This window comes from Pelophylax lessonae (assembly GCF_965119305.1).
Source record: "Pelophylax lessonae genome assembly, chromosome: 2".
Lineage (NCBI taxonomy): Eukaryota > Metazoa > Chordata > Amphibia > Anura > Ranidae > Pelophylax > Pelophylax lessonae.
This window is the reverse complement of record NC_138769.1, coordinates 588,361,924-588,377,324: the sequence shown is the minus strand read 5'-3', so window position 1 is coordinate 588,377,324 and position 15,401 is coordinate 588,361,924. Positions and strand designations below refer to the sequence as shown.

Sequence of the window (15,401 nt, the reverse complement as noted above, 5' to 3'; positions counted from 1 at the left end):
ATCTGCAGGGTTTGGTTAGCCAACTTTTCAAAAAACCTTGGTCCTCTTTTGCCATTAGCACTACCCCTTCTAGTGTGCCAGGCAAATACTCTATAGTTACCTTAAAATTAGGTATGCTGCACTTGCCCACCAATTACCATTTGTAGTTTCTTTATAAATAGGCCCCTAGATGGGAGGTACTACATGAGTATTACGCACATAAAGTGGACCCATCACCCCTTTCACAAAAGAAAAAAAAAAAAAAAAAAAACACCTTGCATACAGATATGAAATCCTCTTACATTAAAGAATGCTACCCATGCTAGGCATGACAGTACATCCATTATTTATTTTTTACAGGTATAGGGGTTCACATATAAAAGGATAAGTTCACCTTAAAAATAAAAAGTGCACTTTTTATTGCAGAAAAAAATTGCATTTACCTATTTTATTTTTGGAGCATGTAAATAAATAAAAAAAAAATAAAATAAAAAAGGCAGCGGCTGCAGCATTTGGAACACATTACATGTTCCACCCTAAAAAACGGCTGGAACATGTAACATGTTCCCGAAGATGAACTTACCCTTTACAGCGTTTGTTACAAAAAAAAAAAAAAGGGGGATCCTGTTCCCTTAAAACAGGGTATACAGCACAGTGCTTGCGCTGGGTCATTTGGCCCTCTAACACCTAAATAAAAAAAAAAAACCTAGCTGATCCTGCTAGTTTCTGCCCTCCTGTACACTGACCACGGTGTATCATGGCTGCAGAGCCCTCAAACCCTGGTAACAGTGTATGTGTCTCCGTCATCCGCAGCCCTGCACTGTCCTCTGTTCTCATCTCCCCCTTCCAGCTCCTCAGTGTCCACTCCCTTCCCTTCTGCTGCTCTCTATTTAAAATTATCCAATCCCCTCTGTAATAGAACAGTAACTGCCCCTGTGCCTGTGTTATAGAAAAAATATGCGATCTGTACCTAAATCCGAGCGGCTCCCAGCGATCATATGACCGCTCAGCTCTCTCTCTTTTCCCTGGCTGACAATAGCTGCAGTGCTCGGGCCCGCCCACTGGAGCTGTCAGCCGGGCAGAGGAGAGATCTGAGGAGTCAGCTGAATGCCGGGAGAAGCTCGGATTTAGGTACCAATCTGCATATTTTTTTCTATAACACAGGCACCGGAGCACTTAGTGTTCTATTACAGAGAGGATAATACAATTTTATAATTTAATTTTATTATTTTATTAAAGTGGCTTAACCACTTTAAGTTAAACAAACATTTTTAGCGTTAACTTAAAAGTACTAGATTCCCACCTCCTGGCCTCCTGGTTGAGTGAGGCACTTGGTGGTGTAACCCTGACCTCAGAGCTGCAGAAGTTCATGTCACATGTTCTGGGAGGCAGATCCAGAGTTCCAGAAAGAAAAAGGGAGATGGACTAATCTGCCCTTAGTAATAATGGTCAACATGAAAATAATTTATATGTACTATTTTGCACATTTCAATTTCTAAAAGGTACCTATGTTTTACTTTTATGCTACTGGAGAAGCGCCTATTCAGGTGCACTGCACCAGTTTACCGAAAAAATAAATCCGGTAAGAATATTTTTCTTACCTTGGTGCTGCTCTTGGCTGGGATGACTCTGCCGACTATGTAGCTGATGCCTACTCAAGTTTCTGTTTTCACAAGTAGGTTTAAAATTTGTGGCATCATTTAACAGAGATGTGCAAGACTGATCTGATGATGCTGAGCTGAAGGATGGCTGGCAAAAGGGTTCCACGTCCAAAGAACAAGGCTCCAAAGAGCTCAGACTAGAAGTGACAGGTGGAGCAGAAAAACTGCTAGAACTTAAACACCGTGATCTGTAATATCAGACAAACATACCCTTAAGTACCATTTCCATAGGAGCACAGTTACTTCAACTGAGATTCAAGCAAAGCAAATACTCACACACAATTACTTACACTTGGGGAGAACGAAAAGACACTGGCTTTGTGGGGAAAAAACTTCTTCCCGTCACAGCTTGCAGTAACTGTCTATAGAGTTCTTTCTCATCTTCCCGTACAGTCTGTGAAGGAGTTAAAGAAGAAGGCTGATAAAAAACAAAGACTTTGTAAAAGGTAAATTTACTTTCATAAGAGCAAGGTGGCTTAGCAACAGGTAAACAATTTAATCAGTTCACCCAAAACAAGCAGTGCCATAAACCACATTTTTGGCCTAGAAGTCTCCATTTACACCTATATAGTTTGCTTTTGAGCATTTTTTGCTAAGTTTTTTAACCGCGATTTTGCATTTTTTTAGTAAAATTTGTTGGGCAGAAGAGAAAAAAAAAAACACCCCAAAAACAGTGTACTGAAACTATTGGTGGCATAAGTATAGTACAATAAATGGACATATACCTATAACATTATGCAGGTATGCCTCTTGTTGAAACAAGCAAATTTTGAACAACTTACTTCTGAATATTAACCAAATTGGTATACTATATCAACTGTACAAACATTTTGGTTTGGGGACTCTTATGCATGGAGTTTTGCAATGTATGATATGATGCTCATAGCAGCCAAGTATTAATTTTTTTTTTTTTTTTAACATCTATATCCTTCACTATCAATGTATATGAGGGTTGTATTACCAGAATAGACCCAATGATACCTGGTGTACAGAGATGAGATTATGTGGAGGACTACAATAATGCTTCCTGGATGTCGCACCTCTGTGGTAATTATCTATGTAAACATTGAGTCCTGTGATAAAAAAAAAAAAAAAACACACACACACCCCCTTTTACTCCCACATAGCGAGTGCTCTCAAACACTACTCCACACTTGAAAATATCCAGTGGAACTCACCCTTGAGCCTGGGTTCAAACTATTGCGAACACAGACATCACATGATTCGCACCGCTTTGCTGTGCAGATAACTTGCGATGTCTGTGCATGCAAATTCAGCCATATAGTTTGTCAGACTGAACTCGCATTGCATTCTCATGAAAACGCTGCAGGGATCTTTTTTGCCATGTACTGGAATCAAATCTGATTCATGTCCAAATTCACAGTTCACACTGCAATCCAATCTGGGGGAGTCATTAACTTTGTATTGACACCCACAATGGTTCGCAGGGGGCAGTGTGAACTGCCTGCGAGGGAGATGCAATGCAGGAACCCAGACCTGGAATCATGCTGGTTCCCGCTTCGCAATAGTGTGAACCCAGGTTCCAGATGTCTAGAACCGTTGATGTTTATGTGAGCAGATTTTTTTTAGGTTTATCAAAATCTAGAATTAGCTGCCAAGTAGAGACCATTGTTGAACAATGACATTTCTAGAGTTCACTCCAATGCTGTTTAACCACTTACCTACTGGGAACTTTCACAAGTTTAAGAAATTGTGAAATCTTTCATCCTCTGGAACAGTAATGATTCCTTAAAGAGGTAGTATACTCATTCATTGTACTTTACATATTTAAAATCGTATGTGTGCATATAATATTTTTACCTTTCTCCTTTGCTTAGATATTTTGCTTGTAAGTTCTAATGATGTCACCCGCGCATGCTAAATTCATCCAGATTTTCCAGCAAGTTATTGCTGCTGCAGGAATAATGCAGGGTCTCACACCGGGGCTGCGTCATTTCCTTTACTAGACGTCAGCCCCGTGCTCTCGCGAGGATCCGTCCGTCCCCATTCAGGCATTCCTCCACTACCCCATGTGACTTGCAACGTCACAGGGGAGTGATAGTGGAGAGAGCCGAAGATGCGAGGAAAAACTGCGGCTAGTGCACCTGCGCGGGCTTTCTGAAAAGACCCAACACTGAGGGCGGAAATACATCACAGAGAAGAACAGGGAAACAACAGTAAGGATGGCGGTGCTAAACATGAACAAAAACGCAGCAGAACGGGATCAATAGGAGATGCAAGGATGATTTTTTATCATTTGCTTTACAGGCTATGTGATTAACAATGACTTACAGGCTTTAAATTGAAACTGAGAAAAAAAGGTCTGAGTATACTACCGCTTTAAGATAGATGATCGAGAGTTTGCAGAAGAGCAAATCTTTTTTTGTGGATCCAAAGCATAAAAAAGTGGCAAAGCTCTAAAATCCCAGCTTGTCGCCTCAATCCACTATATTGCAGACCCACTGATCTGCAATCTTCCCCTGCCAAATCTTCACGAAGGTCTGGAGACATGCCCCCGGATGAGTGGAGGTGCCCCTTCATTGTCAAGAGGGCTGGTTACCGGGTATAGCAAGCTTTGGAGTTCATTTTCTTTTTCTTATGGAGCTGGGACTTTGGCTTGAGAATGGCAAAAGGAGTGCTTTTTTGAAGCAGAAAAAGCAGCAGGTTTTGAACCTTAAGCTTGGCATTTTTACAGAGTACTCTTACCCACAATTGTGGATGTAATCTTTCAAAGGCAGGAAAAATATTTTCCCCTTCAGTAAAATGTTCCACATGCTTCTTTCAGGGCATTTCCTATGACCAACCCATAAGATGCTGCGCATGTGTACAGACAACTAGACAAGAAAATTGCTGTATGGAGTCCATGGCATCCACTGAGAAGTTGAAGTCACACAGGAATTCCACTGGGTTTAGTAGGATCCCGCTCTGTTATCACGCAACAAGCCCAGACCTCAAGGCCTTGACACGCAATTACAACCACATTGAGGCTTTAAACAAGTCCTCCAGACATTTGTCCAAGGCATCATAAAATAACGGGACCTAGTTCACTGGACAATGTGAGGGTCTTATTGAGATGAGTAACTGTCAAATCCACTAAAGCCATACTCCATGAGCAAACCTCTTGGGTCGAATAAACACCATCTCAGGGTGAGCCCAATCCACATACAAGCATTCTTTAAATGAGGATGTACAGGAAAGGATCAAGGATATTGACAGCTGCCACAATCCAAGTCCTGTAACGTTTGGAGTAGAAGACCAGGGAAACAGGCAACTTCAAAATAGTCCAGACAAATTCCATGAGAAATCTCACAACGGCCTTTTGGGTCTGAGATAAACCCTGACCCTGGGCTTCTTCTTTAGGAATAGATTCCTCAGATGAGAATTCTTCTGTGTCCCCTTCTACCGAACATTCTCATCTTCTACTGGTTCCTTTTTCCACTAGTGACCAAGGCAGTCCAAGTTGGCAAATGTTAGAGAAAGCTGCTGCTGTACCCCAGCAATAGGTGAAGGGAGTCTGAGCCGCATGAAACATGCTGATCCCGTACATTGCACAGGTGAATGCGTTCAGGTTCCTCCCTACCTTAAAGCTATTCGGGACCCTTCATCCCCTACATTCACTTCTCTCTGCCGTCAATGAGGTATGACTTTCTGACGCGTATACAGGGACCTTTGCTGGGAACAGCAGTCAGCCGAGGGCACTGGGCCAATAAGCACCATAGGGCTGGTTACCCCAGGTGATTTCCCCCACACGGAAATGTTGTGTGGTCCTTTAATATTTGCTGCAACCTATAGTCTCACAAGATAGCATCGCTGCAACCTGCAGTCCAACAAGATAGCTCTGCAGCGACCTGTAGTATCACAATCATATTTGCGGTTACCTGTAGCCCCCACAAAGCACCAGTACTACTGCGACTTTTAGTCTCACTGAATCACTAGAAAAGGGTACCAGTAGGGCCTACTCTAGTGCCAGTCTGCCACAGTAACCATCACGTCTGGTAATACTACGGGGACCTTCAGGGACTCAACTCCCTAGCTGAAGATCACTGCCTCGGACCTGTAAAGCACCCTACTGGCCACAGAGCGATATATAATTTCACCAGCCAGAACTGTTACAGGCCAGGTCTAGGTACCATTCCTCTTAGCATAGTAAGCCGCAGAAAAATGGATACGGAAAAAGCTAGTATTCTAATCCCAAGTAGAACTGTTGAGATGCTAGTTAATTTTTATGCAGAAGATTGCACAGACATAACCATCACCTATGATGGTAGCCAGTGTCCAATCAATTGAACATGGCAGCATAACCCTATCATGGATATGAAGAGGCTCTGTGTCACCTGATGTATGATAAAGACAATTGAATTAAATATTTTTTTTTAAACTAGTATTAAAATGTCCCACATAGACAGGATTACACAAAACAGAGGCTGCAATGCACAAAAGATTCTAAACTTTAACTTACTTCTTCTACTGTACTAAACTGTCGTCTTTGAATCTTCTTTGGGCTCCGCCGACTAGCTGCACTCCATGGGGTTGAACAAGTAGCATTCTTAATAGGAAAGGACTTCTCAAAAGCTGATCCAAAAGTATGATTTGGCTTTGCAGCAACTGAATTTTTGGCACCACTGTATAACAAAAAGAAAAAAAAAAAATGTTCACAATTTGTATACTTACACCCTAGGTGGCGGTAGATAACATTGGGGCATATTTATAAAGAGTGAATCTGATATTCACTGCAGGTCTTTCCTGTTCTGCATACCTGTTCTGCAACAGTGACTCAGAATATAATAAAGACAAATAGGTCTAATTATAAATAAAATTTGCTGTGTGAATGTCTGAAGCATTAACATAGAGGTCACGAATAATTGGCTAATTGCGTCAAATAGGCTTATAGTCTATGTTAATGATTTTCATCCAGTGGCCACATTGAAGTATTTCAAGAAAGTACTGATATCAGGTAAATATCACTAATAGGCCACTAGACAGAGCAGACTATTAAAGAAATTAAACATATTAGACATAACATGGTAACTATCGGACCGATAAGAAAATTCTTGGGGCAATCGTTTATAAATAGACCCCAGAGAGTATGGATAACAACAGAACAACTAGTATCTTCAGAACAAGATCAGCAGTGGTGGCCCCACCCTGATCCTCACCATCCTCTCATGACCGGTTTATGAACAATGTATAGCTTGCACCTAGGCATGGCTGGAATAAACTTCCTTTGCAAAAAAGCAGAATTTTTATGCTACAGATAATATTTCTGAACAGGACAACAAAAAAAGTTTTGGAAAACCCATACCTTAATGTTCGTGTTTCTACATGGGCATTCTTTGTTGGTCTTTGCTTCTGAGAGAACACAAGCTGTGCTGGGAATATAGAAGGATGTCCATTTCCATTCTGTTTAGCTCTAAGGAAATCAACCGATGGGGCCAATGTTGTATTGTTAACAGACATTGCCTTCTCTGCTTTAAAGGTTTCTAAGGGTGCATAAAATAAAAATAGGTTTTCAATTACATTAGCAAAAATCCTATATGTGATTATAATCCCTCAGTTTTCGGGTTAATAAGGATAATTACCTACAAATTACAACGTATAAGCACGTGTGAATTTAAAGTGAGCCAGACTTAAAAGATATCTAAAAAAAGGTAACAATACTTTTGAGGTAAATACAGGCTGTATAAAGTCTTGACTGGCCTGCAGGTTAGGATTAATATAACACAAGATCACAATTACAATTTTTGAAATGTATGAAAAACTGCTTAGATAAAGAAGGCCTAAAAATTAAACACTACCTTAGCATGACCACACTATGAAATAAAAGAAAAAACTACAGTTATTTACCAGAGTGGAAGGGATGTTTATGAATAGACTTTGCCATAGGTCTTTCAAATCGCCGAGGATGCATAGGAGTGTACTGAAAAAGAAAAGAAACCTTTAGGATAAACTAAACAAGTGTTTTTATGTTGGTCTTTTATAAAAGAGTATTATGAAAAGAGGCAAATATTTCCTAATATAGACTTAAGTTTGGTATCAATGCCTTTTAAAAGCAGGGATACATTTATGAATGCATCTCAGTAATGAATTGGTTGACTGCTATGGGGCATGCAAACTGGTTAACTATATGAAGTAGATATATTAAAATAAGATTTACCAACATTACATGAGTTCATACAATGTAATTGCATTTCAGGATAAAGATAAAAAAGATTATTAGTAAAAATACAGGTATTTAAGCTGCCCTCACAATTGTCCGTTTTCAGGCACATGTTTTTCTACTGAAATTAAAAGAATCACACGTTAAATACATGCCAATGCAATGCAATTCACACTTTAGGTCAATGCACATAATAATGTGCTTCAGTGCATCATTTGCATTGACATATTGCATTAGACTCCTTGACAGACTTCTAGTGATTTAAAAGGAAACGCATGTGTGTAAATCTGGCCATAGTTGCCAAGATGGTAGCACTTGTTGCTTGCCGCTATGGCTCCCGAGTTTAAAGTGTTTGATGGGGCTATGTCCATCAAACATCAGAGAAATGGATTTTACGTCAAGTCAAAAATCCCATTTTCTCTTTTGTTCATTGACGGACACAGCTCCTAAGAATCTTGACCACTTGGACGTTCCAAAGCAGTGAAAAAACATGAGGGGTGGGAACAGCAAATACTTACCAAGGCTGAACTGTAGCCAACAAGGTTAACAGGAGCTCAACCAAAAAAAAACGGAGCCCACCTGAAAATTACTCTCCCAAAGAGGGAACAGACTCTCTAAACAGCAGCCTGCAAAACCTTGCGATCAAAAGGAGGCATCTGCAGATGCCAACACATCCACTTTATAAAACCTAGTAAAAGTGTGCACCGACGACCAGGTAGCTGCCTTGCACACCTGATGACGAAAGGCCCAAGAAGCACCAAGTGCCCGTGTAAAGTACGCCGTTACAGGGAAAGGAGGAACCTAACCCTTAATCGAATAGACCTTGAGTTACTGTCTGTCTGATCCATCTAGAAATGCCGAAACAGACAGTCTAGAAATCAGGGGAGCCGCATCCAAAGAGGCATCACAGATAAACTGCAGCCCCTGGACCAATTGATCTGCCAGCTCAGCAAAGGCAGGGGGGAACTGCTCACCCTCCAGGTCACGGTGAAAAAGCTTAGCCCACTCGGTCAGAGTTTGTGACACCAGGGCAATAGTGAAGACTGGCCTAAGTGCCGAGCCAGCCAAAGCGAACATATTGTGGGCTACAGCCTCCGCTTTCCTGTCAGCCGGATCCTTAAATGCTGGCGATTCTTCTACTAGAATCATGGCTGCCCTTATTCAACCTGGAAACTGGGGGATTCACCACCTGTGGAACAATCCACTTTTTAAGAAAGGACTCCTTGAAAGGTTACATCATTGCGAATCGCTTAGGGACCACAAAGTTACGTTTTATACATTCCCACTCTTTTGCGACAAATCTGTCAAAATAGGAGGAGGAAGGGAAACACCTTCGCCACTCTAGACGGCTTGGGAGTGCCAAAAGGAACCGGTGCCTCCGCCACAGCTTCAGCTCGTGGCAGCTGAATTTAGATTCAGGATCTGAGGAGACAGATGAGGCAGGGGAAGCTTTTTACTAGCACGCTGCCCAAAAGTCACCTCCATCCGGGACACAAAGGACTCCAGGACCACTGTCAGTGCATCAATGGATGGTTGGGACACGGTGGGCACCGCAGACTCTGAGAAGGGGGTCAGGTGGGGAAATGTCCTTCAAAGACTCCATGAGGAATAAGGGGACCCTACAAAACGTCCAAAAAACACTGCTAAGGGACACCCCCCCACCACGCTCGTAACACCACCTGGTCGCCAGCAAAAGAGCACCCCCTGATCCTGCCAGACTCACCACCCCACCAGACAGTCCCCAGCAGCACCAGGATGAAAGCACTCCACGTGCGGCAACCAGGAAGGAAAGAGACCCAGGAGTCAGAACCAGGGGATAAGAAAGGGCTCCCACAGCCAAAAATCGCTGCCCAGAAGGCTCCTCTGTAATGGCAGCCGTTGATTTGCAAGAATAATGCAAAATGGCCACCGGACTACACAAACATGGCCGCTGGCCTATACAGAATATAGGCTACAACAAAATGTCAGCTCCACCAGGCACCCAGGCAAGGCACAGGAGCCCCCAACAGGAACAGTGCCCCCCGATCGCCCAGTCGCCAGTGTAGCACCCAGCCCCAGCCTAGACCGCCACTCTACCCCTTGCTAAGAGGGGATAGATGACCCACAGGGACCACCAAAGCACAGGGGGGGGGGGGGGAGGCCTAATGGGAAGGAGGGAAACCCAGGGGTCCGGCCATTCCAGGGTGGGGCCCACATCCACCCCAAAACCCTCCAGGGTGAGAGGGGGGGGGGGGCAGCTACTCACCATACCAGGAACTAGACAGAACCCCTCGCCATGGAAATAGGGGGCTTTCGGCCAGGAGGAAAGCTGCGATGCTGGCCGAAACCCGGTCGTAAGTAAAGTAGGAATGACCGCCGACGAGAGACCCCGATCTCTCAAGACCTGGCTTTCAACAGCCACGCCGTTAAAGCCAGCGACTGTAGGAAGATCAGCCCCTGAGACAGCAGATTGTCCCGTGGGAGCCGCCAAGGAGGCTCGACGACCAGTTGCATGATGTCCCCGTACCAAGACCGGCGCGGCCAGTCTGGGGCCACTAGAATCACCAACCTCGGTTGCGAGACCAACCAGCGAAGGAACCTGGACAACAACTGAAATGGGGGGGGGGGGGGGGGGGAGGCATAAATCAGGCGATACCGATTCCAAGGCACCGCCAGCGCGTCCAAGGCGTCTGCCAGAGGATCGCGCGTTCTTCCCACGAACCTTCCCACCTTGTTGTTTAGACGAGACGCGAACAGATCCACGTCCGGGGATCCCCATCGCACACACAGCATCTGAAACACCTCCGGGTGTAGGGACCATTCCCCCTGGTCCAGGGTCTGACGGCTCAGATAGTCGGCCTGCCAGTTCTCCACACCTGGAATGTGAACCGCCAAAAGCGCCGAGACCTGCGTCTCGGCCCAAGACAGAATCTCGGTCACTTCCTTGGCCGCCCGGGCACTCCTGGTGCCCTCTTAGTGATTGATGTAAGCCACCGCAGTTGCGTTGTCCGTCTGCACACGCACAGGGCGGCCCCGAAGCCGATCCGACCGACGGAGCAAACATAGTCTGATCACTCCCAGTTCAAAGACATTTATCAGTAGAGAGTATTCCTCCTCCGACCAAGTGCCCTGGGCAGACAAATTGTCCAGAACGCCACCCCATCCCAACAGGCTGGCGTCCGTGGTGTTCACCGTCCATAAGGAAGGCCGGAAGGATTTCCCTTCCATCGGAGCTAGAGACTGGATCCACCACAGAAGATCCGCTCTGACTTGGTGGCTCAAAGATATCCTCCTGTCCAAGGACTGAGGATGCCTGTCCCACCTGGCCAGAATCTCCGCTTGCAGAGATCGTGTGTGGAACTGTGCAAATGGTATCACCTTGAAGGCTGACACCATCAATCCCAGGGACCGCATGCAGGTCCTGAGCGATGAGGATTCGTTGTCCCTGAGGGACCTGACCTCGTTCTGTAGAGTCCGGAGTTTGTCCTCCGGCAGGAAGACTTTCGCCTGGGCGGAGTCCAGAACCATCCCCGGGTAAGGGAGTCCAACAGAAGGAGACAATGTCGACTTCTGAAAATTGATGGTCCACTTGAACTCCTGGAGCATCTGAACCGTGGTTGACAGATCGTGCAACAGAGTGGCACTGGAACTCGACCTTAACAGAAGATCGTCCAGATATCCAAGGATTGCAATCCGCACCAAGGCCAGGACAGGAGCCAATACTTTGGTAAACACCCTTGGAGCCGAAGCGAGACCAAAAGGCAACGCCACGAACTGATAGTGCTCCTCCGCGATTGCGAATCGGAGGTACCTCTGATGACCTTCGTAAAAATGGGGATGTGTAAATACGCATCCTTGAGGTCGATGGAAGCTAGGAAATCTCCCGGGCTCAGGGAGGCCACCGCCGATCGGAGGGATTTCATGGGGAACTTTTGAACCCGCACGAAGCGGTTCAGAAACTTTAAGTCAAGAATTGGACGCACCTTGCCCTCCTTTTCTGGGCACCGTGAACAGATTTGAGTAGAAACCCCGAAACCTGTCCCGATGTGGCACCGGGATGATCACCCCCTGGGCGAGGAGATCCTGAACCACCCGTTGGAGATCTCGGAAACGATCTGGGGTCAAATGAAGATTTGAGGGAAAGAATCCGTCTGCTGGGCGCGATCGAAATTCGATCTTGTGCCCTGACCAAATGAGTTCCTGAACCCATCTGTCCTGAATCTTGGCCAGCCAAGGTCCGGGAAAACAGCGCAGACATCCCCACACCCCGGAAACGGGTGAGGGCGCCCCTTCATGTCGAGGCGGACTGGGTTGCCGTGCCAGTGTGTTCGGCTTTTGGCTTGCCCACCCAAGGCTTCTTCTGGCCACCAGAGGGCCTTGAAGAATTTGCCCTCGTCTTGTGCCTTGAAGGCACGAATGGACACCTGGGGCAGCAGTGTGCTTTTACCCCCAGTGACCCCCTTAACCAATTCGTCCAGTGAGTCCCCAAAAAGGCGATTCCCTGCATAAGGGATGTCAGACACCGTCTTCTTGGAAGTCTGGTCGGCCGACCAGCTTTTTAACCACACGATGCGACATATCGTCACTGCGACCTCAGATAAGCAGGAGACTAAAGGGGCCTCATCCAAGGCCGCGTCACACAGGTATAAAACAGCCTGAATAATTTGGTCCACCATCTCCAGAGTAGCAGGAGGGGCGGAATCCGCCACAAGGGTGCGTATTAGCACCTCAATCCACTCCACCACAGCCTGAGAGACCATTACTGAGGCGAACACATGTTTCATCAAGGAACCTACCATCATATAGGAGTGGCGGGTAAGAGACTCCACCCGCCTATCCGCCGGGTCCCTAAACACCGGAGAATCCTCCATGGGCATCAGAGGGGCTTTGTTTAACCTGGATACCATGTGGTCCACCTTAGGGGCCACAGTCCAGCGCGAATCCACTAGAGACTCAAAAGGGATAACGGTGCTGAAACCGCTTGGGTACCACAAAATTGCGCTTTAAATTGCGCCATTGTTCGTTCACTGTTTCATGAAACTCAGCGGGACAGGGAAACACCTGAACAAACTTCTGGGTTCTGCGGGTCCCAAAGGAAGACCGCTTACCCGGCGGGTGGGGCTCATCTTCTAAATGTAGCGTGTCTTTAACAGAGCTAATGAGCGCAGACATTGCAGCGCGTTCTCTGGCCGACCCGGAGGGGGAATCATCCACCTCCTCCCCCGTCCGACTGAGAGGACTGAGACCCCCTCAGGGGGTACACTGTCTGTGGCAACAATATCTAGCTCCGAATCAGAAAATTGAGAAAGCCTGGGCCTTTTCCTAGAAGCCCGCTCAGACATCAACAGATCCACTTTAGACGCTAAAGTTGTAAGTGCAGCAGTAAGTGAGACTATAGCAGAGGATTCAGGAGTACCTGAACCCTTCACCAGAGCTGGGGGGAATTTGCTATCCTGGGACTCCATAGAAACACTTAAAAATTAAATGGCGCTGGCGCTTTAAATTGGCGATAGCGGCGGTTCCCACAGCAATGTACCGCAATGAGTGACTAGCCTGTGCTACTAAGCACTGAAAAATATAACTGCCAGAGATATACCCCCGAAAAAATAGAGAAAGCGCCCAGAAGTGAGTCTATACAGTACCATGCTGCCAGCTCGATCTGAGTGCTTGGAAAGAGGAAATGTCATGCCACTAGAGGCCGAATATAGGTCTGAGCCACAAGAAAATGGTTGCCAATGTAAGTCTATGGGGGAGGCTCCGAGAAAATGGCCGCCGAGCACATGAGGAAAACACATTACCCACACTAAAGATGGCGCCTGAAAAAGGGAGCCAAGCATTGCAGAAAATGGCCGCTGCCCTCACAATGAGGCCAAACAGCCTGCCCACACCCGAAATGGCAGCCCGCGTTTTTTCACACCGATGCGGCCCCCCCACACGTCAAACGTTGCATAAACATCACTAGGGACCCCCGCAAACCCCCCACACGGCGGCAGAACCGCTATAGCGCCCCCGCAGGGACCGTGAAGGGACACACGGGAACCATACAGACAGACATGAAGGGGATATCACAGACTCCACATAGACTGCCATTCCCATGACAGAGGCCCCACATACAACCCCCCCAACAGAAAATGCCATAGATAGAGGGGTAGCATGGTACTCACCGGTCCAGCGAAAACGTAGGTGCCGCTCTGTGACAGGAAGCCTCCCACTCTGGGTGGGGGTGCCGTCAGCCTAAGAGGACGCTAGCAACACGCAGCGTACCGCAGTTGAGACATCCCAGCGAAGTATCCACTCCGCAGGCTTTGTCCCTGAGGACAGGGACAGGTCGTTTGCAAGGCCTGGGCGTACGCATAGCCTGCTAACGCTCGATAGCAGGCTGGGATTCCGTAAGGCTCTAGGACAACCAGTGCGATTCCCAGCTCCGCAAAACGCTGTAGTCTTCCCAAGTTTGACTAACTAACCACAGGAACAAATAAAAAGCTGTAAGTTTAAAGAAAAATCACTTGCAGAAATAAAAAATTAAGAAAAGGCTGAGACTGCAGCCCCAGCCAAGGGAAGCCTGCCTACTCCTAACTAGGCAAAAGACAAACTGAATTGGGAATGCTGCTAGCAGGGGGGTATTGGACCAGAGGGACAGCCCCCTATAGGTGTGTCTATGCAAAGTTTTTGGGAATGTTTCTAACAAAATCTTCTGCCTAGCTTACTACTGTGGATAAGAGCAATACCCAGTAGTGAAGACTGTATGAGTGGGCGGCGACTGTCAGTGGACGTAAGAGAAAGCAGATTTCTACCCTATCTCAGAGCGTTTCCCGGTGCTCACATGACTCCTCGGCTCCTCTTACCCCCCCCCCCCAGCTGACGCTAGCGGGGGATTCTTGCCCCTGCCCACTATAGCTGTCAGACCCGGAAAGGAGAGAGCCGAGGAGTCACGTGAGCGCTGGGAGACGCTATAAGATAAGGTGAAAATCTGCAACATAGCACTATATAACAGATGGGATGGTAAAACGGACAATATAGCAGCTTAAGAATTATTTTAAATCCCACTTGCAGTAGGGACACTAGAAATAATTTGTAAAGTACTGTACTATGTAATATGTTGGTCCTATATAGATATTAGAAAGAAGCTTAAGTATTCAAACCTCATAATTGTATGTAGAGAAAGAATCATGTGCAGAGTCTTTAAAATGTGCTTTACACTTAGAGTTATGTTCACTTTCCCAGACCATTCCTTTAATATCTTCATCTATAAGGTATCAGAAAAAAAAATATTAAAACAAGCAAAAAATTTATAACAAATAGTATACCTTTAAACAACACTCATTTTATTGAAACTTTAAGCAGATCAAATGCCTATAGTGCATGTCCTTGCACCCCCCCCCCCCCCCCCCCCACACACACACACACACACACACACACACATTTTGGGGAAGAGGAGATTTTAAAGTACAACAACTAAAAGGCAAAACTTTAATTTACCGTATTTTCCGGCGTATAAGACGACCCCCAACTTTTCCAGTTAAAATATAGAGTAAGGCATAAAACAGTGCAAGTGGATTAAACTTTTCCAAATTCACTCTAAAGCTGAAAGGAAGGATAAAACAATAAACCCATGGGAGCTGCCA

At 45.9% G+C, this 15,401-nt stretch overlaps 1 protein-coding gene across 1 annotated transcript in view; it reads right to left on the bottom strand.

The window, feature by feature from the left end:
* Positions 1 to 15,020, bottom strand: part of SENP1 (SUMO specific peptidase 1) — a gene marked incomplete at its 3' end in the record, with an annotated part of 87,724 nt that extends 72,704 nt beyond the window's left edge. The window contains exons 1-6 of the mRNA XM_082244705.1: positions 14,919 to 15,020; positions 7,485 to 7,557; positions 6,943 to 7,120; positions 6,100 to 6,262; positions 1,931 to 2,034; positions 1,581 to 1,828 (exon numbers count right to left, since the gene is read on the bottom strand). Coding sequence (XP_082100831.1) covers positions 1,581 to 1,828; positions 1,931 to 2,034; positions 6,100 to 6,262; positions 6,943 to 7,120; positions 7,485 to 7,557; positions 14,919 to 15,005 — 853 coding nt within the window. The 5' untranslated portion in view covers positions 15,006 to 15,020. The remainder of the gene's footprint in view (positions 1 to 1,580; positions 1,829 to 1,930; positions 2,035 to 6,099; positions 6,263 to 6,942; positions 7,121 to 7,484; positions 7,558 to 14,918) is intronic.
* Positions 15,021 to 15,401: the final 381 nt, after the last annotated feature.